Source organism: Falco punctatus (assembly GCF_963210335.1).
Source record: "Falco punctatus genome assembly, chromosome: 1".
NCBI lineage: Eukaryota > Metazoa > Chordata > Aves > Falconiformes > Falconidae > Falco > Falco punctatus.
The window spans coordinates 50,863,726-50,888,298 of NC_137580.1; the positions used below are offsets into that span (position 1 = coordinate 50,863,726).

General features: G+C 38.6%; 1 protein-coding gene across 1 annotated transcript in view; it reads left to right on the forward strand.

Moving 5' to 3' along the window:
• The window catches only part of PPP2R2C (protein phosphatase 2 regulatory subunit Bgamma), a 209,737-nt gene that overhangs the window by 136,790 nt on the left and 48,374 nt on the right, over positions 1-24,573 (forward strand). Inside the window, 4 exon segments of the mRNA XM_080373473.1 lie at positions 11,532-11,629; positions 12,237-12,402; positions 16,616-16,728; positions 18,755-18,932. Of these exon segments, the coding sequence (XP_080229599.1) occupies positions 11,532-11,629; positions 12,237-12,402; positions 16,616-16,728; positions 18,755-18,932 (555 nt within the window).

The window sequence follows — 24,573 nt, forward strand, 5'->3', positions numbered from 1 at the left end:
TTAACAACCAGCAATGATTGCAAGATGAAGCTTTGAGGATGTGGGGGGTGGAGGGTGGGGGTGGGGCCAGGGAGTTGGAAGTCTTACACTTTTGTCAAGGGCTTAGATGTCTTTATGTTATCTGTGTGGGCTGCAAATTAGCAGCTCTCAAATTATATGGCTCGTTGAGGCATGGCCTTGGGGAAGGTGCCTGAGCCGTCACGGTATGCTTTGAAGCGCCCCTGATCTGGGGAGGCTCCTGAGAAAATTCCTCTTTATAGAGGAGACGGAAATCTGACCTACTGATGTTAGGGTTTTCATACTATTTTGTTTTTAACTTTTCAGCTTTAGTGTTATGCTTGCAGAAGCTATATTTTGCATTTAAACTTTTCGTGAAGAAGGAATGATTTTGGAGAAGGATTTTGATGAAGAAGGAATGTTGAAACATGATAGGCACGAAGCTTTGAAGTTCATGTTCCCCAATTGTGAACACAACGAGAACAGGCTGAGCTTCCACTTGCAATATTCTATTATTAGGCTGGAAAGAGCTTTCAGGGTTGTTGTATGTAATTACTGGGTTACCTGCATGCTGCTACACTCCTGGGTGGGAAAAAAATCTGAAACTGCCTGACCAGCAAGCAGTTGGTGGTTTAAACATTGTCCATAGCATTTGTAACGTATGCCGATTTAGTCCAGTTAAATCATTGATGCCCTCTGGGACTGTCCCAAAACAGGGATGTTTATTTCCTGAGGCTGTTAACAGTGTTTGAAGTTTCTTTATCAGACACAGACTGGGGAAAGGGTCATTGATTTTTAATGTCTTCTGTTCTTTCAGTACTTTGTTTAATGAGTAATTATACATATATGATGCATTTAAACTTGAGGGCAAATCCATCACAGGGTTTTGCACACTCCAGCTATCTAGAATTCAGTCTTTTAGGGCCAGAAGTTCCTATAGTTCCTGACATAGTAGGGCATTTAGCATGCTGCTCTTTTTCAGCATATGAGTAATGCTATATATAAATAAAGATTTTGGCCTTTCTTGAGCTGAATCTTATGAGATGAGCTTTTAGACCAATGTAAAGTTGTGTAAGTCACAATAAATTTTGTATTATGTTATTTTGATGCTCATATCAAACCTTAAAGCAGTAGGGTTGATAGTGAAGCTGATACAGCACAGTTGTCTGGTCATTCCCAGACCAGCTTAGGAGCAGCCTTTGGTGTTATGTTAGTAGCAGCAACCCATGTTAACACGAAAAAACCTGATTTTTCTGGTCTTGGGATTGTTACATAAACTTGCTGAAGAGATCTTGATGCAAGCAAGAACAACTAATTGCATGATCTTTGGGCTTGGATTTAGTTCACGCATTTAAGCTAGTGACACTACCTGGATAATTCAAAGAGGTCACAAACCCTGATTTCATAGGATGCTTGGAATGGATCTAATACATTACAGTGCACGTGATACTCATCAAAGAAGTATTAGGCACTCCCAGAAGTCCCACAGTTATATGATCTTGCAGCAGACCCAGAGGCAAATTCAGACTTGTCAGCTGAATTGCCTTTGGAACCTGCCAAGCAAACAGATGCTAATGTTAGATGAGTATCTACAGGGCTTGGCATCGAGCTCCCGTGACAGCCAACAAGCCCTGTGTGTGACCTTAGCTTGCTGTTCCACTGCTGGGAGTCACTGAGGAGGTGTCCAGTGATGTATAAGTTAGAGCTGTATGTTGCTCACGATATTTGGATATATTTTATCTGGATCCTGTAGTCAAAAGTGTGTGATGAGTAGATTTAAACAATGCCATCTACCCTTGTGCACTAAGACTGAGAAAAGCAAATGTGGTTTGTTTTCCTTGTGCTAGTTCTACAGGCTCCAGAGCCCCTTGTACTCTGGGAAACCCTGTTCTCTGCCAGGTGTAGCAGAAAACGATAATGCAATTTGATGTACCAACGTGTGAGTGTTACTGGTCTGTGTGCAACACTGATTCCTGGGAGCTGCAGTCACTAAGTGCATCTGCCTTAATAAACTGAATGTTTGGGAGCACTGCAACCAGCTGGTATGGCACGGAGGGGCTTGTGCCTGTGAGGGTGACATTCCTCTATTTCCAAAACGTTGTGGCTCTGTGCATTCTACCTGTTGAGAAATGTCCTCAGCATGCGAGAATCTCTGAGGCATGCCGAAGTGGTGTTTGGGGGAGAGCAATTTATCACAGCCAAAAGCCTGTGAAGGTCCAGTCTTAGCAATTTAACAGTAAGAATAATAGCACTGCAAAACCCAAGAACATCCTGGAGCTCTCCATTTACTGGCACAGATACGGCTGTTGTCTCTCTGCTTTCCTTGTCATCACTCTGCGTTTAAAGACTCTGGCTCTAGCCCAGCTCCTAGCTCCAGCCCTTCATGATTTTTAAGATTATAACCCCTCTTCCTTCACCCAGAAGCCTGCTCACTGGGGCTTTTTCTTCCTTGGTGCATGCTGTGGTGAGGCTTTGTTTGTTAGGTCTCCATCAGTATATTTATTTAACAACATGCATACTCGTTTGAACTGAATACAGGAGCATTTAAGTCTCTAGACAAGTGATTAAGAGCTTTATTAAATAGAAATGCTTTGCTGAGCTGCAGCCTGGATTATCTGTCCCTTAGTATGTGTATAATCAAAACCGCTTCTCTGATCTTGGGTAAAAACTCTGGAGGATCTGTTTAATTTTTTCCTTTGTGTAAAATGGGAATGCTGACATTTCCTTACTGACTTCCTTGGGTCGATGGGGGGTTTAATGCCTGGAAAGCACTTTGAACATGAGAACTGCTGTGACAGAATAACTGAGAGCTTTGCTTCTGGAATTTAATTGCTCAGTTAAGCAGGGGGAAGAAGAAGAAAAAAAAAAGTAGTTCAGAACCAGCTGGCAGTGAAATTCTATTGAAGATTGTATGTAATACATGGGAAATAACATCCATATTGACTTTGGGTATTTAGGATTGTATTCTAAATTTTGGATTATTTTTTATTACTCTTTGATATATTTTAAATTAATGATTTTCCTTTAAAATGCTAAATATGGGTGGGTTTTTTGTTGTCTTTGTTTTATAATATCCTTGTAGTAAAACTTGATGTTTGCTTGTTGTAGACTGTTGCGATTATTATGCGCAAGCATGATGACTTCTGATGCTGAAAGGAAAATTAGTATGTTTTAATAATTCGTACGCTTTCAGTTTTTGGCATTTATTTGCTCCAAAATGAGGGGTGAGGTTCAAGGTCTTTCTATGCTCTCAATAAAACCCGGTTGCCTAGCATTTTTAACACTTGGCAGCACCATTTCTAATCTGTCTTTTGCTGGCAGCCAGGCTGTGCAGCTCTTCAGTGGGAAGTAACATGGAGCTGAGCAGAAGCTCCCAGCTCAGGCAGGCTGCATTCTGTGAGTACCAGTTTAAAGCTCACTCTGGAAATTGTAAATACATAATGTGATGCCCATGGCAATTTTTTTCCTTTTTGCCCTCCAGTGTTGGTTGGTAAGAGGAGCGGACTGGCAGGTTTCCTAATTGTGCTAATGTTTATAAAGCAGAGTGTTTCAAGCCTGTTGCTGAATCCTTAACTTTGATGACTGTCTCATCTGACAGCAAACACAGAAAGAAATGTCCAGCTGCATTTTTCTTTCTTTTTTTTTTTTTGCCAGAAATCTCAAAGAGTAAATTACTAACATATGTTACACAGCGTAAGCTGTGAAGAAACTTTTAGGTGTTGTGAAGTTTAGGAGCTTTCTGTGCATGTCTTTATGCTAAAATAGAGATTGATCTGCAGTGTTTTCTTAGTTTAAAGTTTTGCTTGTAAGAATAACTATAAGCAGTGTTACCAAATGGCTTAGATTTACCAAAGGTGAAAGGCTTTCTAGTGAGTTTTCCAGTTTGTTCAGGTTGAACAGGTTGGAGGGGATCAGTGCTTCCCAGGCTTAGCTGCTTTGGATATCCCTAGCAGCTGAGGTACCTGCTGGAAGCAGGGCTGGAGTCGAGCCCTGCGCTGCCTGTTCATAGGCAGGGACGACTGCCAGGCTTGCAGCACTGAGAGGCTGCTTGGTTGCTGCAGGTGATGCAGTACCACTGTTTGGGAGCCCCTGAAGAGGTATTAAAAGGAATTGCAGCAAGCTTTTTATCAGTCCACTGAGTATTGCAGATTATGAAGGCACAAAGCAGTGCACTTAGTGACTTCAGCGAGGATAATAGTAACATTAATTAGGCATTCTGCAGAACTAATGACTGAAGCTTTGCAATGTCTCCCTGATCTAAGCAGGTCACCTTGAACGTGAAGAAACTGAAGTGCATGAAAACTGTAGCCAAAATTTTGAGAAACGTGTCCTAATTTTCAGCTACACCACCTCTGACAAATGTTGACCTTATTTACTACTGAAGTAGTGGGAAACTTTCCAGTTACCTTGGCGGGCAGAAGGTCAAGTCTCTTTGACCTCTTCTCCTGGAGGCCTTGCACTCTGTGGGAGAGAGATGGGTTCCATAGGCTCTGAAATAAGGATTTTGAGCTTTTAAACTAGGAATAGAAGTGGAGGGGTCCCTTTATGAAAAACTGAATCTCAGTGACTTGTATTCAGGCTAAAGTGGGTTTTTTAGCACAGAACCTGATAATCTGTTTTACATATTTGCCCTGTAGGCAAAATTATTTTTTTCCCATTGACTGTGCTCCAATAGTTGGGTGTCATTTCCAGATTTTCTAATTTGAGAAATATAGCTAGAAATTAGCATGTGACTAAAAATTTGTTGAAAATGTTTTCTAAGCTCTTTAAATAAACACATACAAAAAATGCTGGAGAAAAAAACCAACTCTGTGAAAGCTCAAAGCTAGAAACAGTAAATCACAGTGGTCATAGGTGCTCGTAGAGGGGATGTAAATTTTGGGTTTGGTTTTTAGGTTCTGTTTCAATTCTCTCTTTGAGTGAGCGTGAACCTACATTCAAATATTCTGAATGGGAAGGTGCTTTCCTTGGTCCCTGAAGATACAGGGATGCATAGACCTGTGAAACTCAGTGGTATCCTGATGGTCTCATGATCAGCTAGGGCTGATGCAGGCCACTGAGGTATGTACATGTAGCATTTCTAAAAATCCAAAAGTCGGCAATTAAAGATGAAAAAAAGGGGAAGATTTGCTCAGTGCTTGCCAGGATTTGAGGTTAGGAAATTTGCTTCTGTTGTTGTTGTTTTAATTATTATTATTTACTACCATCCCCAGCTGAAGTGTTCTTGTTTCAAGCAGCTTTTAAAAAGCTGTACAGCATTTGACCCCGTGGTTTTGGATTTCCTATGAGGAAGAGATTGTTCCACTTAGAAAGAGAGGTGATATTTAGCCCAATAAACTTCCATTTCTTGCTTGACAGTATTAAATGGTGCTGTTTGGATTTTTTCCTCGATATATTTGTCCTTGCTAGCAATGAAGCCAGATAAGGTGTCAGTTAGGAAAACAACTACATGAAGTGTAGTGGACACATGTCTATAGATCTCATTCTTTTATTGATTGATCACCCTGTTTCACTGATCCCTGAAGGACTTACGCCATTGGCATCTATATTCAAAGTTTGCTTTGGCAAAATTGGCTCCCTGTTGTGTTTTGTATTGCCTGTGCATCTAACATGGAACAAACACGATTTTGCAGCACAAACTCCATCAGGTTTTAAAGCCATAATAAACAGGAAAAAAAGCAAAGTGAAAGATTTGCCAGGGTAAGAGATAATCCCAGGGGCAAAGGGGTAGATAGGTTCTTCATTTCAAACTGCTTTGTTACCTTCTGCTGTGGCATTTCCTTGTGCTCTTTCATGCTTTCTTAAGCTCTCATGTGTGCACGTGCTCTCTAACATATGCTCTTTTGTGCCCTTTCTCATGCTTTTGCTCTTTCTAACGTATTCACGTGCTCTTTCTCTCTCCACCTCACGCATCCTTTCACTCTCTTTTTCTCTTACCTGTCCTTATCATATGGCCACCCAACTGTGTACTGGCTTACCGTGTATCCTGTGTTGTTTTGGTGACTTGGAGAGGTCAGGTAGTTTGTGTGTAGGTCAACATCTCTTGTTCTACCAGTAGAGTGGAGTTGGCTTTCTGGTGTGTTGGCTTTTAGTGTTAAGTTTTTGACCCAGCCAAGGTGACAGTGCGATGTGTGAGATTTTGCAATGTGTTTACTTGAATTTTGAGGGGTTGTTTCTGGTGTCATACAATCCCTGGATCCAAGATACTGAATAACACTGCTGTGAACCAGAATGGATGCACGTTGCAAGTAGGATATTGCTTCAAGTAGCAAATTTAGCTGTTTTTAAGGATCTCTCTTCCAGCTATTTCAGAAAAGAAGGATTCATCTGACCCTCATGCCTTTGAGGTTTTGCATACCTTGTTTTCTAGCTGCTTGAGGAAACCTTTGTAACTTCAGCTTAAAAAAAAGGTAGCAGGCTTTTTCTTCCCATCCATTTTTTTCTTTCCCCTTTTTATTATTGTCCAAATCTAAACTAAATTCTGACAACACAGCTCACTCTAATGGCTTTCCCTTCACGTGAGATACTGTTATACTGCTCCCCTTTAATCTACCATTTGTCCTTTTGTTTTATGGCACTCTTTGTTGCAAGCCGCTTTGTTGCTTCTTCCAGATTATGCTCCTCAGGGACTTTTGTATCAGTATGACTGAACATTGCTTGCAGCCATGCCAGACTGAGCTGTGATCTTATTGGATTTCACAAACCAAGGTTAGGCCAGGTCAGAACTTGGTTGAAATAACATAGACTACAAGATTGTCTGCTAGCCACTGGGAACATGCACAACAAAAACCTGACCTAGATGCTGATTCAGTCAGATCAGGCTGACAGTGTTGCCATGCTGATTGTGGTGGATGTGATACAAAGGAGACGCTCTAACCTGTTCTGGCTGGTAGGATTTCACAGCATTTTTTTGAGAAAAGTGCTGATGTTAATTCTAGTGTTTTGGCCCGTTCCTATTCTCTGTCAGGTTTACACTACAGTTCAGTGGAATATTATATTCTCTGATCTTCTTTTCCCTGTACCATTGTGTGATGTTATTTGCCCTCAAAACTTGCTATCGCTGTCCAAAAAGCTGCGTTTTGGTGCTGGGTGAAATAATTTTCAAATTTACTTTTCTTTCCTGATCTTCTGAGGCAAAATAAACTATACCAGGGACTTCAGCTAAAAGGCCTCAGAAAGGGTAGAAATTATTAGTAAAGGAAACATACAGAAAATTGTAGTTGAGCTTTATTTATTGTTCTTTGAGGTTTCTGATCAAAAGACCGTGTGGAGATGAGTAAGTATGTTCAGACTTTGCTTTGCTGAGTGCATACTAGGTGGGAAATGGCATGCAATTATGCTAGAATGCCTGAAAATAACGCAAAGATCTATTATATAGATACAACTTTTCCAGTTCTTGTAAAGGTATTTGGACCTGTTTCTGTTATATAGAAATAAGCTTAAAAAAAAAACCCTTAAAATAAATCTGTAAGAGGCTAGAAAGTGAACATTGAAAAGTACACGATGGTTTGAAATAAAGGCCTGAATTAATGTGGGCTACATGTACCAGCCTTTGTTTCATGCCACCCCACACTGAGCCTGAGATGGGGCTGCTGGAGGGTTCATTTGCCTCCACCCATGCTGGAACAACACTCATGAAGTTGAGGGAAGAGCAGTACAATCAGTTAGAGATATCTTGATGTGCACAGATGTACATTGATAGACTTAGATCTATTAGAAAAGCTGAATATATCTAACGAAGCAGCAGCTGTTGGGTGCAATATAGCCATTAAGTACATTTAAAGAGTGTGAATTGTCAAGTTGCAGAGGAATTGGTTAATGAGGTACAAAAGGGCAGAGGTGACTAGGAGTCAAGGAATGAAATACTTCAGACTGGATCAGGAAACACTTCCCTTCAGTTTAAGCTGTAATGTGATGTCTTTCTGTAAATATATGAAATTAGAGTCTGGGGAATGAAGTCTGTAATGTGGTGTAGCCGCTGGAACAATTTGCTGTGGCAGGATGTGGAACAGATGACCAGGTGTATACCCTGGTTTTGAAGGCTTTTGGTTTACTTTTCCCAGTCAGCATCTGTATTTTGAGTGTCCAAGTTGTGCTTTTTAACTGAGTGAAAATGTTGAGCATCACGACTGTTAGATCCAAATTTATATACATTTTTGCATAGACGAAATGGGGAATCTAAAAATGGAGTAGGAAGATTAATATTGGATAAAAGTTGGGATTTGCAATCTGATTGGAAACATTTGCCCATTGGTGTTGAGGTTACCCATAACTGTTCTTAATAGGTAAATTATCTCTGTCGCCAATAATCCTAATTGTTAGTGCAAAGCTCAGCACTGCCAGCAGAGATAGGGAAGGTGTAGTGCAGAAGTCTGGAAGGAGTCTTTCATCTCTGCCATCCCTTGCCAAGGGCTTACTGTACATGCAAATTCATCAGCTCTTCCATTGTGAAGCATTTATATATCCTGGAGAGGGTGAAATCTGATAGTTAATTGCTCTGTATGCTCAGGGAGCCATTCTCCGATAGAAGAATCTGCAGCATGGGACATAGTGGCTGATGTCGCCACAGTATTAATAAATATGTAGGGGAATGTTCTGCAGAAGGGTATGAAGAGCTTTGTTGATTAATTCTGTTCCCACCTCCTCTGTCTTAGGAAGAGCCAGCCTGGCTAATCTTTTTTATGAAAACAGCATGACTAGTGTTCGCCTGCTGAAGAGATACGCTGGACAAGATTTATTTTTTTTTTTTGGCTGTTGTTTTCAGCTGTTATTTACAGGATCAATAAAAGTGATTTTCCAGTTCAAGGATAATTTTTTACCAACAAGCTGCATAGCCTTTAAGGTCAGAATATTTGATCTGCTCTTTTTCAGAACAAGTTAATTTAAAAATGATAGGTAGTTTCCAGTTCAGAATTAGTTTTTCTAATAGAAAGGAGGAATGCATCTTGAAGAAACACCTTTAGGGGGAGAGAATTTTGCTTCAGAACAACATCGTTACACACTGCCCACAGATCCTTAGCGTTTTAGCTGCTTTTCTTTAAACTAATCACTTAACTGCGCACAATATTTTAATGGCAAATGCAATATAACTCTTTTATTAGAACCCTGGTTCAGTTACTATTGAAGTCTGTGCAAATACTGTTGTGGACTTTATTGGACATTGGCTGATGCCTGGGGTGACCTTGGAGAAAACATACCCTCCAAAAATATGACCACCCCTCTTAACCCTTCTTTAAAGTTCAATATAATATTTTGTGACAATTTGTGAAGAGTATTTCATACCATTGTGGAAATATTCCAGACCAGTAGCAAGTGTATTCACACATGTAAGTTCAAATGCCATTCATTCCTTTTGCACAGTTATTTTATCTGCTTCTTTTGTGACCTGTTGAGAAAATCAGATATATATTACACAAGCAGATGCATACACACACAAATACACACATAATTTTAACAGATATTATTGCCTCCCCTCTGCATTTACCCTTTTCCCCCAATGCACACTTCATGTAAGAGCCTCCATTCTAAAAGGACTGTCATTATGAGACTTCTGCAGTTCTGTCTGCATGGTTGGGATAAGAATCAGCTTTAAACAAGTGAAATTGTGCAGGTATCATTTTATAAGCAGGAGCTCATACCTACGATCGGTATAAAGTTTGCAGGATAAGAACAAAATAGCCAAGAAATGTTCTTCCACTGGAGGCACTACAAATGAATTTATATGCCAGAAAAGTTGATTAGATTTTTAGATTTAAAAAAATGCAGGTTTTTAGATCAAACTCAACCCATTCCAAGCCCCAGAGCATCACCAACTATAAGTAAAGTCTTTGTACTCTTCCTGTACTCTAATGATACTAGGGGGTTTTGGATATTACATATAAAGTACACAGTCTGTGGAAGTCCACATAAAAATCAAATGCCATTAACTCTGAGGAACTTTGGATTCAGACCCAAAATACTGTAAATTGTCATGTTCCATTTTTCTCGAAGTCTATACATCCATATATTTTAGTCAGCAAAAATGAAAATTACATACGCACTTTATGATTACCCCTTTCTGCTTTATTTATGTAGTGTGTGGAGGAAAAAAAGAGGAAGTGTTGTTTGTTTGATTTTATTGTTTTTTTCAGTCAGTAAAATTTGATGGTGAAGATGTCTTAAAGTTAAAAGATATTTTTCTTTACCATGATCAGTGTGAATTGTTTATAATGTTCCAGTAAGAATCTGGCTTTTGGATGGTGATGTTGCTGATGACAGCTACTGGCAGTAGAAGCTTTCTATCACTCAACTGCTAGTTTATTGAAAGAATAATAGGAACAGATGTTTTCAATTCATGAAATGTATCAAGTAAATGGTACATCCACTTGTTATTCCAATTCCTTTGAATTTTAGTGAACTCATTTGGGGCTAGGTTTTCAAAAGAGCTTAGCCCACTGTTGCCTCGTTGTTCTCAGTGTACACTGATGGATGATTAATATATTTGAAACCCACAGCTTTTTATGCCTAAGGGGGAGCTAACTACTGATGCTTCTAAAAATCTGGCCCATATTTCTGATGAGTGAATACTGATCATTATAGACGATTCATACGTGCAATCTCTGAGTAATACGCTGCATTTGTCTGTGACTGTATATATGATGGCTTCTTAAATTACTATTGCACTAGGCATTTTAATTTAAATTATGCTAATAGCGTAGGATTAACTGTGGATTATGATTCTAGCATTTACTGTCATACAAACAGAAGAACCAGTTCTTTTGCTCCTGCAGTCTCTTTCTCCCTTCTCATTCTGATGTATAGTAATTTGTACTTGAGGCTGGCCTCGGGTTTTGATTAGGTTTCTTGTCTAAGCTGATGCAATTGCTTAGGGAAGGGCAGTTGCTGAAAATTAGAAAGAGACTGAGATCTTTTTATCTTCTGATGACATATTTTTATGGTGCTGAAATGATTTACTGAAAATGATGATTTGAATGGGCTCTTGTCAGCATTGCACAGCGAGTGGTTCTGGTTTGCCTTCATTCCTCTGTGAGAGGACAGGCTATGTGTGCTTTGCTTTTGTATTCTTGGCTAAAACACATATTTGAGAAAACTAGTGCAAGGGGTTATATTAAAACCCTCATAAAGAGTAAGGAATAAATAATACATCAACATGACTGAGGTGTTACGTTGGTCCTTGCTAGTGGAAATAGCAGGCGGTCAATGCTGTTGCTATCGCCAATACTGGAAAAAAGCTTTGTAGCAGCCTGAAGTTGCTCTTCTTGAAGCATAACTTCTCCAGAGATCTCCACTCCCAAACTGCAAATGTGCTGGAAACACAGATTTGCCTCATTATGTTTGCACTTGTTTCATTGTGTAGTAACCTCTGATTGAAATGGCATGCAGCCTGTTTGCATTAGTGACTTGCTGTTGAATTCATCTGTCTTCCTTCAAATCCCTCATTTGTTGCATTTTTTTTGTGGATTGCTTGTTACGTCTAATGACTTTGTTTTGTAGTAGCAGTCTAATTTTTGCCGTTTTTCTCTTTTTCTCTCCAGCTGATATTATTTCTACAGTTGAATTCAACCACACTGGAGAACTGCTGGCTACTGGTGACAAGGGGGGTCGGGTTGTTATATTCCAAAGGGAACCTGAGGTATGTGAGTTACCAATGTAGTCCTTAATAGCTTGCTAAAACCTGGCTTCATTTTTAGTATTTTATTTTGATCTAATAAACCTGTTTATAATCTCAAGATTCAGTGAAACAGACTGTCACCTCTTTGAAGAGAAAGTGAAAGAGGGTAAGGATCTTTTACTCTGAAGTTTGCTGTCCCAAACAAAAATGCTTTAAAACTCCAAAATTCTAAGCTAAGAAAAAAGAAGGTTGTTACTGGTTTACTTCTACATTGTTTTAGTAGCTTTTGCCAGTTTGATGGAACCATTCCATTTAAAACTATGCCTTTGCTGTGATACCTTTATGTTTCGCTTTTAAGTTCAGTCTATCTGCAGTATCTTTTGTAGAAACCTTTCCTGAATAATTGACATAGCTTAAAAAATTCTGACTTTTATTAAATGTTGCTTCAGTTCTTACAGGAAACTTAATCCCTGTAGAAGCAAATCTGTCAATATCATGTTTAAAATGAGAAATTAAGTTACGATTTCAATATTTTTGTATTTATAAGGCTGCTTATACATGTTTCCTAAGAGATGGACATATATCGCCATCATAAACCACATGTTTTTGTTGTTGTTATTCTCCATAGAGTAAAAATGAGCCTTACAATCAGGGGGAGTACAATGTTTACAGCACTTTCCAGAGCCATGAACCAGAATTTGATTATTTGAAGAGCTTGGAGATAGAAGAAAAAATAAACAAGATCAAGTGGTTACCACAGCAAAATGCAGCTCATTCACTTTTATCAACAAATGGTAAGATAGATGAGAGTATATAGGACATACCAGCATTTTGCTCTTGTGCATTGTAGTGCTCTATGTTCATTTTAATCTACTGTTTTAGTAATTTGCTATTTTAGAGTTTACCAAGAATGTTATACTGACTCTGATACCTGTTATTTATGTATTTTAGTCATAGTCATAGGGTTTTTCCTATTGACTATCCATAGCCAGAGACCTATCCATTTCTGCTATTAAAATGCAGTGCTATTCTGAAATAAATTTGGTGACAAAGGCATCACCTTACTCAGCAGCTGTGTTTCACTGGGGATTTAGAATTTTGTCTGATGCGTTTGTCATAACTTCTGTTCTTCGTAGATGTGTAAATGAATATAGATGAGAGAGATTAATTTCTTTTTCTTTTCATTCATTATTGTCAGAATGGTTTATTTATGGTTTAAAGACACAAATCTTTGGAAGACGATAGGAATAATAGTTGGACATTGATACTGACTCATCTTTCTAACATGCTTAAGGCCTATTGATTAAAAAAAATGCAGTGTTAATGCTAAGAGGGCCTATGCAGATGTGACATAAGGGAAAGAAATTGAATGGAGCCTAACATGCACATTTAGAAACATTTGGACCCCCACAACCTTTATTACTGATGGTGATGCATGAGAGAAATATCCAATTTTAAATCTTACATCTCATTATAATCCGAAAAGAATTTTTCTTCTGGAAGTTTGAGCATAATTGGGAATTGCTGATAGAAAAATAGTGTAATCTCACCTTTGGGAATTGATGCTTTAGGGCAAAGTTATTACTTCTAGCTAAAATTTATAGCAATAAATAATATTTACATTAATTCACAGTAGATACCAAATTATTTTATGTTTTGTACTCTGTTTCCTTTAAAGTTGTATTTTGACTTTTGGGGGGCACTGTTGCAATATTTGAAATTAAATATACCTATTATAGCTAGGTCATTTGTGCTAATTTAATGATTAGTCAGCTAATTAGGAAGTTTGGGAGTTTACTTCTACGCTTCTCCCATGGTCAAAATATCCCTTCTACTTCAGGTAACTTTAACTACGAACAGCTTCTTCCAGTGCCTGATACAAAAGCAGATTACTGAAAGTAAACCTCTCCCTTTTCATTTTAGATTTTGTTTTTGGAAACACTGAGGAATGCAGCCAAGTCCTCATCTATGCTTCTTTTAGACTTGGCCCAATAGACCTTTATATCAGTTTTCTGGTTGATATTAATACGGGAAGGGAGAAGGGAAGAAATAATCAGTCTTAGTGTTGCTATGGCTTAATTCAGATTCAGGCAACTCTGACCCGAGCCTAGAACCTGGCAAAATACTTTGGCCTCTGTTTTTCCCTCTTCTTAATTCTGGAGCATCCCGGCAGACCTCTTTATGGTGAGGTGAACAGAAGTCGTGCCACTGGCATAGTCTTTGGATTTTGGCTTTGAATTACAAAACATTTTTGTGTGCCCAGGAGGATTCCTAGCTTCCTGGCACACCAGGGTTGAAGTCTAAAGATTCACCTCTTGGCATACTCCTAAAGATAGCTTTAACTTTAGGACACAGAAGGCCCGTGTCGAATTCCTTGTGGTCTCACATATTACCTGTGAGAAGTCATTGATGCTGTGTATCAATTCCATGCTTATAAAAAGGAATAACAGTGTTTTCCCTAACTTGCAGAGAAGAACGTCATTGCCTGTCACACATGCTTATATTGGGCAGGTTGTAGAAACATCTTGAGTACTGGTTTATATTTACGAATTTCTGACCCTGATATTTAAATGCAGTTTTTGATACTTTGCTTTCTAGTAGTTCAGGATCTAAAGCCCAGTTTTGGTCAGAAAAATGAGGACTGTGAAACAGCATCCTTTCTGCAGGCACAGGTGGGCAGTGCCCATTGAATCTGCTGGAAGGAGCATCCCTCTATTAGGGAACATGAGGGGAGAGTCCATCTAAACCTCATCCTCAATATATGAGACTTGACCGGTCTGCACGTGCCCAAATCTGTTTCCGTCCTAAAGAGGACTTCTGTCTGAGGCTGTTTCTGCACAGGTCACCTTTCTCAGAGGGGACCTTGATTTATCGGTTCCTTTCCAGTTCACATGTTACCAACAAGTCATCAGCTAAGCTTTTGATTGTAGCACCTTATTAATGGAGGCAGAAGGAAACCACCAAGGCTTTTGAATCCTACTGTGAATTTCCATTGCTTGCAGTTAGCAAATTTCCAGTTTGCACTGTAAACTGCACTGGTTTTATAGTATAATAATAAATTACTAGGATTCAGTGGTATCTTTTGTACCAGAATATACTGGGGCCACTTTCCATGTGAGCTACATCAGGTAGATCAGAATTTGGCCCATACAGATCATTTCATCAGAGGATTTCAGATGGCTTACCAGACATTAATTAATTTAAACTTCACAACACTCTTGAGACTGAATGAATACTGAACCTCGCAGAGATGTTTCTATATTTTGCAAAATACAGGCATGCTTAGAATTTCCAGGGAGTTTTTGAAGTCCAGAGGGAGATGAAGGGGAGGAGAACCAACACATGTGATACTCTTAACTGCTAATAAAATAGTTTTCACTTAGGAAAGAGATAGGTTTATCAATAGTGGCCAAGTCCAACAATGGAAAATTTGTTTTATGTTTTTTCTAATAATTCATATTACAATTGTTGTATTTATAATTTTTGAATAGATAAGCAAGAATGTGCTATTTACATGTAATAAAAACCCCAAGTGCATGACAAGGCCTATATGTAATTTTAGTAATTAATTAATGTGACCAATGCAAATCAAATTTATTGAATATTTAATTGGAACTTTTTAGTTGCAAATTGAACTAACCTCTGTGGATTGATAATTGTAATATTTTTGTTGCTTTAAAGTTAGCATATCAATATTTTTAGGAGATGCCTAATAGTAAAAACAGAGCAATGGAAGGATTAATTTTGAATCAAAAAGGGGTTGAAGTTAAAGCTGCCATTGAAATGCAAAATGATTCATGTATTCATATATCCTGCCTTTGAAATGATTTGTACTAGGATTTGAAAGAAGTATTTGGATCAGCCATGCTGGGGTAAGAATTATGATCTGCTATGTACTTGAGCAAAGAGGGTAATGGAAGAAAGTGGGACACTATCAGAAATGATGCAGGATCAGAGGTTAATGAGAGCTGTAGTGGCAGCTGAAGTGCACAAGCTTTGGAAGGGCTTTGGCTACTCGATGAACAGATGAGTGGAACAACCATTAGAAGCTCAGGGACGGTTTTCTTGCGGAAGAGTTCTCATTGATTTTTCAGCCTAGGGAGTGTTAGGGTTGGCAGATTGGGTGCACAACCAGAGTGGGAGTGGATAGTCAATATTAGGGAGATCTGCAGCTTCAGCTACTACAAAAACAAGGACAAACTCCATCTAAAATATTTAAAACTTCTATTTTTTTGGCTTCAGAGGCTCTTTACTAAATGAAAAGCATCCTTATTCTTCCATCATATGCTTCACCCGCCACGAAAAAGAGAGTTTAGATTTAATTCCGTTCCGTGTAAGACTACTACCTTTTTCTCCCCACTTCTCACTCTTAGCCTTAGAACACGATTCTCTCAGGGTTTTTTTTCTCAGGTATTTCTTAGGTGCATTCTGTTAGGAGGGAGAAATGTCTGCCTAAATAACCTAGCAAACTGGCTTTAATAACAAGATTGTTTCCTTGCAAAGTCAAATAGTCAAACTGAGCTTCAGCAGTGAGCATTGAGTGGTTTTGGTTTGCTTCACCTGCAAACTGCCAAGTTGGATACAAGAGCAGCACGTGCTCTGTTATGGTCTGTCAGCTGTCAGGATCCTCTGAGTCAGTTTGAAGGTATGGGGGATGTGCTTTATCAGTATTTTTTTGTTGTTGGCAAAATTTTCTGGATATGCAAAGTTATGTGACCTAGACTGTTTCAGTACGGGACTTGTCTAAACCAAGGTGTAGAAACTGCAGTAAAAATGTTCCTCTTGGAGGAGGATGAACGCTGCTTGGCCCGAGTTTTGCAGCATGGACTTCAGACAGACTTGTTTTGCTATATATGCAATGGCTGCTATGAAAAATGCATATTTATAAAAAAAGTTTTAATTGTACAAATATTAGTATGCTCTTGTATTAACACTTTTCAGTAATTATTTAAACAAGCAGTTTGGCTTGTTTAAACAACAAACAGTTGTTTGTCTTTTCTTTTGAAGATAAAACAATCAAGTTATGGAAAATTACTGAAAGAGATAAGAGACCAGAGGGGTACAACTTAAAGGATGAAGAAGGAAAACTTAAAGATCTTTCTACAGTAACATCACTGCAGGTAAGCTGCTGTCTTTGTCTAACATCTAGTTGTTTCTGTATTAGGAATGTAGTAATGGGTGCTAATTCTGTAAAAGATTTAAGTATGTACCTAATGCTAAGCATACATATGATAATTCTCATTGAAGATTTAGCTGTCTGGTAATGGTCTTGAAATCTGTCACATATTTTCAAATCAAAAATCCTGTATGATACAGTGACCAACACAAATATGTTTAAAGAGTTTATGTCAGTTTTATTCTTCCTGATAAAATTCTCAGTGTGACCTAACATGCTTTCATACAGGATCCTTTAGCCTAGCGTGCTGGAAGCATTCTACTTGTAACTAATATGAAACAGTGTTCTTGCCTTATTCAGAGCAACTGTGTTAAAGACAGTACGCCATATTTCAATCTCATCTTTATTTAATTAGTATAAAAGAATTATCTCTTATTTTAAGAGTGGGATTTGCAGTAGTCTGTGTTCCAGTGAAAGTCGGGTTCTGCATTGCTGAACAGATGGAGTCAAGGAGCTCACAGAAGCATGTATGATCACAGGATCATAGAATCACTTAGGTTGGAAAAGACCTTTAAGATCATCGAGTCCAACTGTTAACCGAGCACTGCCAAGTCAACCACCAAACCATGTCCCTAAGTGCCATCTCTACACATCTTTTAAATACCTCCAGGGATGGTGACTCAACCACTTCACTGGGCAGCCTGCTCCGATGCTTGACAACCATTTCCATGAGGAATATTTTTCTAATATCTGATCTAAATCTCCCCTGATCAAACTTGAGGCCATTTCCTCTTGTCCTGTTGCTTGTTACTTGGGAGAAGAGACCAACAGCTGCATGATAATGTAACAGATTTTTGCTCTTTAATGGCTTTAATTTAATGGCCAATGACAGACTTTAATGGCTGAATTCACTCAAGGTGTTTTGGCAAAGGAAGTGGCTAAAGGTTAGAACAGGAAGGCTCTGTTGTATAAGCACTAGTATTTCTTTATTATTAAAACCAAATAACCAAACCACATCTCCAAAACAAGCCAATATTGTCTGTTGTGAAAAAAGCCTCCAAAGTGTAAAGGTGACTACATTAATGGAATATTTATCTATTTGATATGGTTAGGCAAACAAAACTATCCCAGATTACTAATTGTGTTAGAATTCAAAGGCTGAGCCAACCATTGTTTTGTTCCTTTAGTGGCAAGCTAAACTCAACCTTTAACTTCTCTGTGTTCCTCTTTAAACTGTCTTGTGGGTTGATGTATGATAGATTTTTTCTGATGCATGTTCAACAACATCGAACAGTCCCAATCATAGACCACAGCCTTACAGTGCTTAATGCTTTACCAATAGGGAATAAATTGACAGTGTCTAGTTATTGAAGCATGACATTGAAGCGATACACAGGGAAGTAATGAGGGCATAATGATGAGTGATAGTCTGTGCTCTTGGCTTTTCAGAAGTATGTGTCTATGTACGGTATGTCAGTACACATTGGCTTTGTTTTCCAAGACTTTATTATGTTTTGCTGGGATTATAACCTTTTCACCACTTGACATTTTTGAAAGAGAGACATCAAGTAGCAAAACAAATACTATAAGTGATTTACAACCAACAGCAAACTCCTCAGCAAAAGCAAAATACTGGAACTTCACTGCTTGTCAGAGCCAAAGCCTCCTGCACGTGTGAGACAGTAGCTCCTGCAGTGGGACTGGCCTGTTCTATGCCAGCTGTCAGTGCCCCACTTCCCACATTCTCGTCTTTCCAGTGACTCCCTTTTCACGGTCCAGGCTTTCCATTGCTTTGCCTGGCTCTCCACAGTTCTCCTGTCCTGTCCTTCCTCCTTGGCAAGGATGGCCTTGCTCAGCAATTCGTCCACGGGGAAATTCAGCTTGCGTACACTGTCGAGAAGTTTTACAATGTCACAATCTTTGCTTGCTCTCCATTGAAACTCTCATAATCCTAGCAAGAAATTATTCAAAATCTTACTCTCTTTTTGGTTTGTGTTTTGTGTTTTTTTTTTTTTCTTTTTTTTTGGCAGGTGCCTGTATTGAAACCTATGGATTTGATGGTAGAAGTCACTCCCCGGAGAATCTTTGCTAATGGTCACACCTATCATGTCAACTCAATATCTGTCAACAGTGACTGTGAGACATACATGTCAGCAGATGATCTCAGGATTAACCTCTGGCATTTAGCAATCACAGATAGGAGCTTCAGTATCCTTTATTGTGGTTTCTTTCTCAGTGTTGGTAGAATTAATGGGGCTTAATAGAACTGGTTTACAATATTTTTCTGCAGATTTTAAAATATACCTTTACTTATCAGAATCCCTGCGGTATTTGTAACAGAAAAGCTCAGATATCATAAGAGACAGCTAAAAGGTTGCAAAAAATCAGGGAATTTTATGTGAAAAATTAGTCTTGGACTTGGTTAATGACAAGTAAATGGGAAACTGATGCCAGCTGAATGGTAACTATCTGCCTGACTAGAATATACTGTTATCTCCTGAAGATGCTTCACACTGAGCTACTCCACCTTGCTTTGATGAAAGGTTAGTCCTTACCCTGGCCTTACCTCCTGTTCTCCATCACCCTGCTTCCCGGAACCCTAATGCCTGAGATGTGCACAGGTTGGGAGTAAGACTCAGCTGCTTTGTGTGAGTTGTTGGGTCTGTGATTAACGCAGTCATTGCTGTGTCAAGTGCTGGCACCATCCTGAAAGCTGTGTTTGTAGGATCATTCCAGTCATCTGTGAGGCTGCCCCTTGCACTGCAGCAGGGCGGCTTGGAGGAGGAACAAAATAAAATGTAGCCAAGAAAAGTGATTCTCTGTGTTTTTCAGAACATAAAAGACCAATAAGAAGAGAAATAGGTTATGGGGCCAACTCAGAATGTTGTGTTCCTTTGGTGATTTCAAGTATTTCAAAAGGCGTTAGAAGAATATTTCTTTGTGGATTTTTATGAGAGATTATTAGATGTCAAAGTGAGGTTGTCCTGCTGCAGGCAAATTCCTAAAAGACAGCACCAATGTGACAGGGTGTTCTCCCTGTCTCTGGTGATTGTATTTCTTCCTTCATAGACCAGATCATCTGTGGAGCTTAGCCCATGCTTTGTTAATGTCACAGGAAACATTTTCATTAAATCAATCAACTCTTAACTGTTTCTGACAAGTTTTTTTAAAAAAACAAATAGTTATTATAGTTTGTGAGGACAACACGAGGTTTTAAGTCATTTGGCACACTAAAAGCTTACTGCCAGAAATATCAGCCCCGAATGAATTGTTAAACCCCAAGTGTGTGTAAATCATTGAAGAGGAAAGGCTTACTATGGGAGTATTGATGCAATCAGTACAAAAGTATTGTGAGTATGGTAGTGTAAAATAACTTTTAGTGTTTATGCAGAGTTTTTTATCTTCACATGCTTTATTTATGTTGATCAATTTATCCTTACAAAAGATTAAGAGGCTAGTAGATAGATTAATTTGTCTATTATTTTGTGGGTGAGGAAATTGAGGCAGGAAATGTAAATAAATTGCTTATGAAAACTATAAATTTCATAACCCTTATTAACATTTCATTTGTGCTTTGTATGAGAACACTTGTATGCAGGCTTCAGAAGCACTTGGCCTCCAATGTTTCAAATTCTAGCGATATACTAGGAAAGAGCTGAAAACCAGTCTTAAATTGTAACTACTACCATGTGTCTTGAATGGAACATTATAGATAGCAAAATTATTTGAGGTTGAAAACCTCTTCAGGGTGTTATGGCTTTTACTCACGTGTGTTCAGCTCCTATATTGGTGACGGTTACGTGGACTCTGTTTCAAGCATTAGCACACTCTTGTTGAATATTTACTGATAAAAATTGTTTCAGAGTTTCTGATAGAATCATTGATTTAACTCTTAAAACATGATAAAATTTATCGTAGCATGCTCAGTTTCTGAGTATGTACTGAGAGTGATGTCAAGGGGGAAAATTAAGAGTGTGTTTCTGAGTTTTAGGGTAGGAAACTTCCTGTATGTGAGACAGCGGTGTTGTGATACTTATGCGGATGACTTTGGTATAACTGGATTTCTGTTCTGGATCGGGATACAGATATTACTGCTGCTTTTAGATACACATGAACAAACATCTGGGAGGACTGTGATGAGAAAGTTTAGGCAGTGACAGGAGAGAACACTAGGTAAAGGGATGATAAATGCTAGGGGCAAACTGTTCTTGCTAAGCTGGCCACGGTGGCAGCAGTTTGACTTCTGTGGCTGGGTACCAGTATGTATTCAAGAGAGCAGACTAAGTTAAATAGTCTGTATCCATTTCTGTTTCAGACAATATAAGCTGTATCTGTACTCAGTTGTCCAAATTGGGCCATCAGGCAGATTACTTTTAATTAATTCTTTGATAAACAGAAAGGTTGAGATATTTATTCCAAGAGAAGGTGAGATAGTTACAGAATATTGCTCGTTTTGGGGAATTAACTGGAAGACCATGATACCTGAAAGAAAGGGGTAAGTTAAACTTGAATCAGTCTTTCCACAGGTGTTCTTTGTCCGTATTGAGCCCTGTAAGTCCTTGTAAATTTCAGGGGCACGTTTTTCACTAGATTTCAACATCCGTCCTATAAAGAAACTGCATTTCTGTCCTGCAGAAAACCCTTAAACTCTCCTTAAAGAGAGAGTTTAACTTAAGAAAACTTAAAACTCTCCTGGAAGCAGATGAGCTTCTGGTAAAAACATTGGGCGTGCCAGTTGCAATTAGGACTAGACATATTAAGATGGAAAAATTCTGCCAAGCAAACAGTTTAAATTATAAATGAACGTTGCTGGGCTTGGTGCTTTCTACAGTACACTTAGGGGGACAGGCAGCAGGAGGCTCAGACTTAAAGATGCTGGCTTCACATCTTTTTACTACATGTAAAATGGAAATGAAGCATTTTGCTCTTTTACATGCAAGGCTTGATTCCCTGGAATATGTGTTTAAAACAATAAATAGAAAACATTTTGGTTTGAAGTGGCATTTGTTAACAAGGGATCTGATAGTGATGTGTATTTGTCTTTCTGCTTTCCCTCAGAGGCAGCACTGCTACATATAATGAACTACTATCTGTTTACCCAAGAGGCTGGTTGTGACAATGACACAAACAAATACACTGGGAGAGTTTCTGGACATTCAGCTCATGTTTGAACATCTTTACAAATTGCAAGGGAAACGCTGGAGAAAGGATGGATTGGCAGTGGTGTACTAGGGTGTTTTTCAAGTAAAGTACTTTGTCTTGTAGAATTTTATTCAAGAACAGTGGGTTATAACGATTATTTTTGCAGTTATACAAATCACTGAGAACTGTTCGTTTCTTTGAAAATGAAAAGGCAAAGCAATGTAGCCCTTAAGTTAATTCTCTTTCTGTCTCCTTTGGAAAATATTTTAAATCAGCTTTGAAGAATTTAACCAGAATATTTGCCTTGGGTAAAGCCTTAGGCAAATAAAATACAGTTGGTGGTTGTCTGGTTTGCTTTTGTATTAGCATAAACACTAACTGGGGTAAAAAACAGACACGTGAGTTTCATGCTACGGCTGTGTAAATTTTCATGAGGAATATGCAAGACTTCTGTACATTGCTTCCCACTTGCAAGCAGATTTGCTCAGTGTTATTTGGGCAGGAGGAGGCAAGGGAGAGGAGGAGGTGAAAGGAAAAGAAGGGGGAATGTCAGCTGGTAAATAATTGCACATATGAGGCTTTTCTTTGCTGGAAGGTTTAATGTGTTTGGTTGTGTTATGGAGAATGAGAGTCAGTGGCCTTAATTATGGATGATATTCTTCACTGGAAAAGAAGTGAGGTGGAGGTTGCTGTATTTTTTAATATTCAGTCTGAAATGGCTTAGCAGTGTTGCCTGTAGCTTAAGCCTTTAGATAAGTCATCTTGGGTGTAGTGAATGAGAAGACAGCACTGCTGGAAGTGTACTGATAAGGCTTACCTAACATCAGCAGCAATCTTTGGACTATCTAGCTGTACTAAATATTCTTTATGAGAATGTATTTGGATTGCTCACAGAACTATGTAGCTCATAGCACTTGAACTCCCTTCATTTCCTGGTAGCACACTATTTCACTCTAGAGGCTGTCATGGCATTGCTATGGAAACAACATCACCATTTCCAGCATGTACTCATCTTGAGACTCATCTTGACTAAAATACTCATTTCTCAGTCAGATCAATATAGTCCAGGGTTATCCTGTTTTAATAAAAAATTCCTTCTTCCGTGTCCCCAAAGGGTTAAGCTAATTAGCAAATCACCATAGGGCCTTCTTATAGTCTAATGTATTCCAGTATTTGAAGCATGCCATGGATAGTCAGATCATTAGGCACCATGTCTTGGGGAAATTAATTTACTTAAGAAGTAAACAAAAAAAACCCCAAAGAAAACAACCACAAACAAAAAAGAAACGGAAAAAAACAAAATAATATGATGCATTGATGGATACCAAGTTGGTGGCAGCCCATTGTGCACCTGAACATAGTGCGTATATAGTGCTCTGGCAGCAGCCCCAAGGCTGGAGAAGATAGTTAGTCTTAGAAAAATACCCGTTACCTGCCTCAGTGCTAAGTATTTGGATGCTAAACTGAAGGCAAATCTGCAGTATTCACTTGGTATTTCTGGAGCTGTAAGCTGGCAAGTTTATGCCCTTGAGGGAGATAAGGTTGCTTCTATAAAAATTCCTTAGCCAGGATGACTGTGCACAAGCTGTGTGCACAAGGATGTAATTTCTGTGCTCTCAAAAAAAAATAAATTCTTTACTGCATGAAAACCGGCTGCCACCCCCACCTGCAGCACTGGTTTCCTCAGGCATAGGCTTTCTGTTTGGGGAGATGGCCGGTATGATTTCTCTTCTTTTGAGAGCTCTGTGTAATGTATTTTAGCACTTCCTATTGTATCAAGAAACATTCTGCCAATCTGTATCATGTATTTAAAAGGTATATATTATACTATGGAGTCATATTCTAGCTACTAGCAACATTCAGGTAGCTTTTTTGCAAATCCGTGTTCTTCTATTCTTTACTTCCTAGAATCTCTCCCTCTCCCACATGTGTTGTCTCTGTCTCTCTCTATTAAAAGAGAATGTAGATGTCTGCCAGTTGTAAGTAGAGGATTGCAGAGGCACTATATACCCTGTTTTCACAGTTTGGCAAGTTTTTTTGAAGTGTAACTGTTGAGAAATAGTTGCTTTGCTTTTCTAATTAAAACAGAATTTCTAATTAAAACATTCCTACCTGAACAATGGAGGGGGATAAAAGCTATTTTCAACAAGTTGATTAGATTCTGGATTGATGTAATGCACTCTTAGTCTCCACTTCTTTTTCAGCAGGGGAGTACTGGGCTTCTAGTAAAAATAAGAGTTGACAGTAATAAAGATTTTGACACCTAACTCACATGTGAGTACTGTCAGCTGGAGGTTTTTTGTGCATTTTGATAAATGCTGCATTGTACTCTAATGTGAGGTAAACTACTAGAAATGCTGAGGGTTCCAGTGCCTTGTTCTTGCAAAGCTGTGTGGAGGCAAAAGGATTAAAAAAAAAAAAAAAAAAAAAGAAAAAAAAAAGAATAAATTTTGTTGCATGAAACTTGTGAATACACCAAGTATCGATACTTAACTGTTAGATTATTTGCTGTTACCATTTCTCATCTGCTGATAATTACACTGTAAACAGGTTACAATAGAGATCTTTCATCCTCTGTATTACTGAAGTGATTGACACACTTTAACACAATGAAATACTTTGAAACAGAAATATTTTAAAGTATTTGTAGTAGAATACTGAGGTCGGTCAGTCAGCCCCACTTTATACTCAGCTAAACAAAGACTGT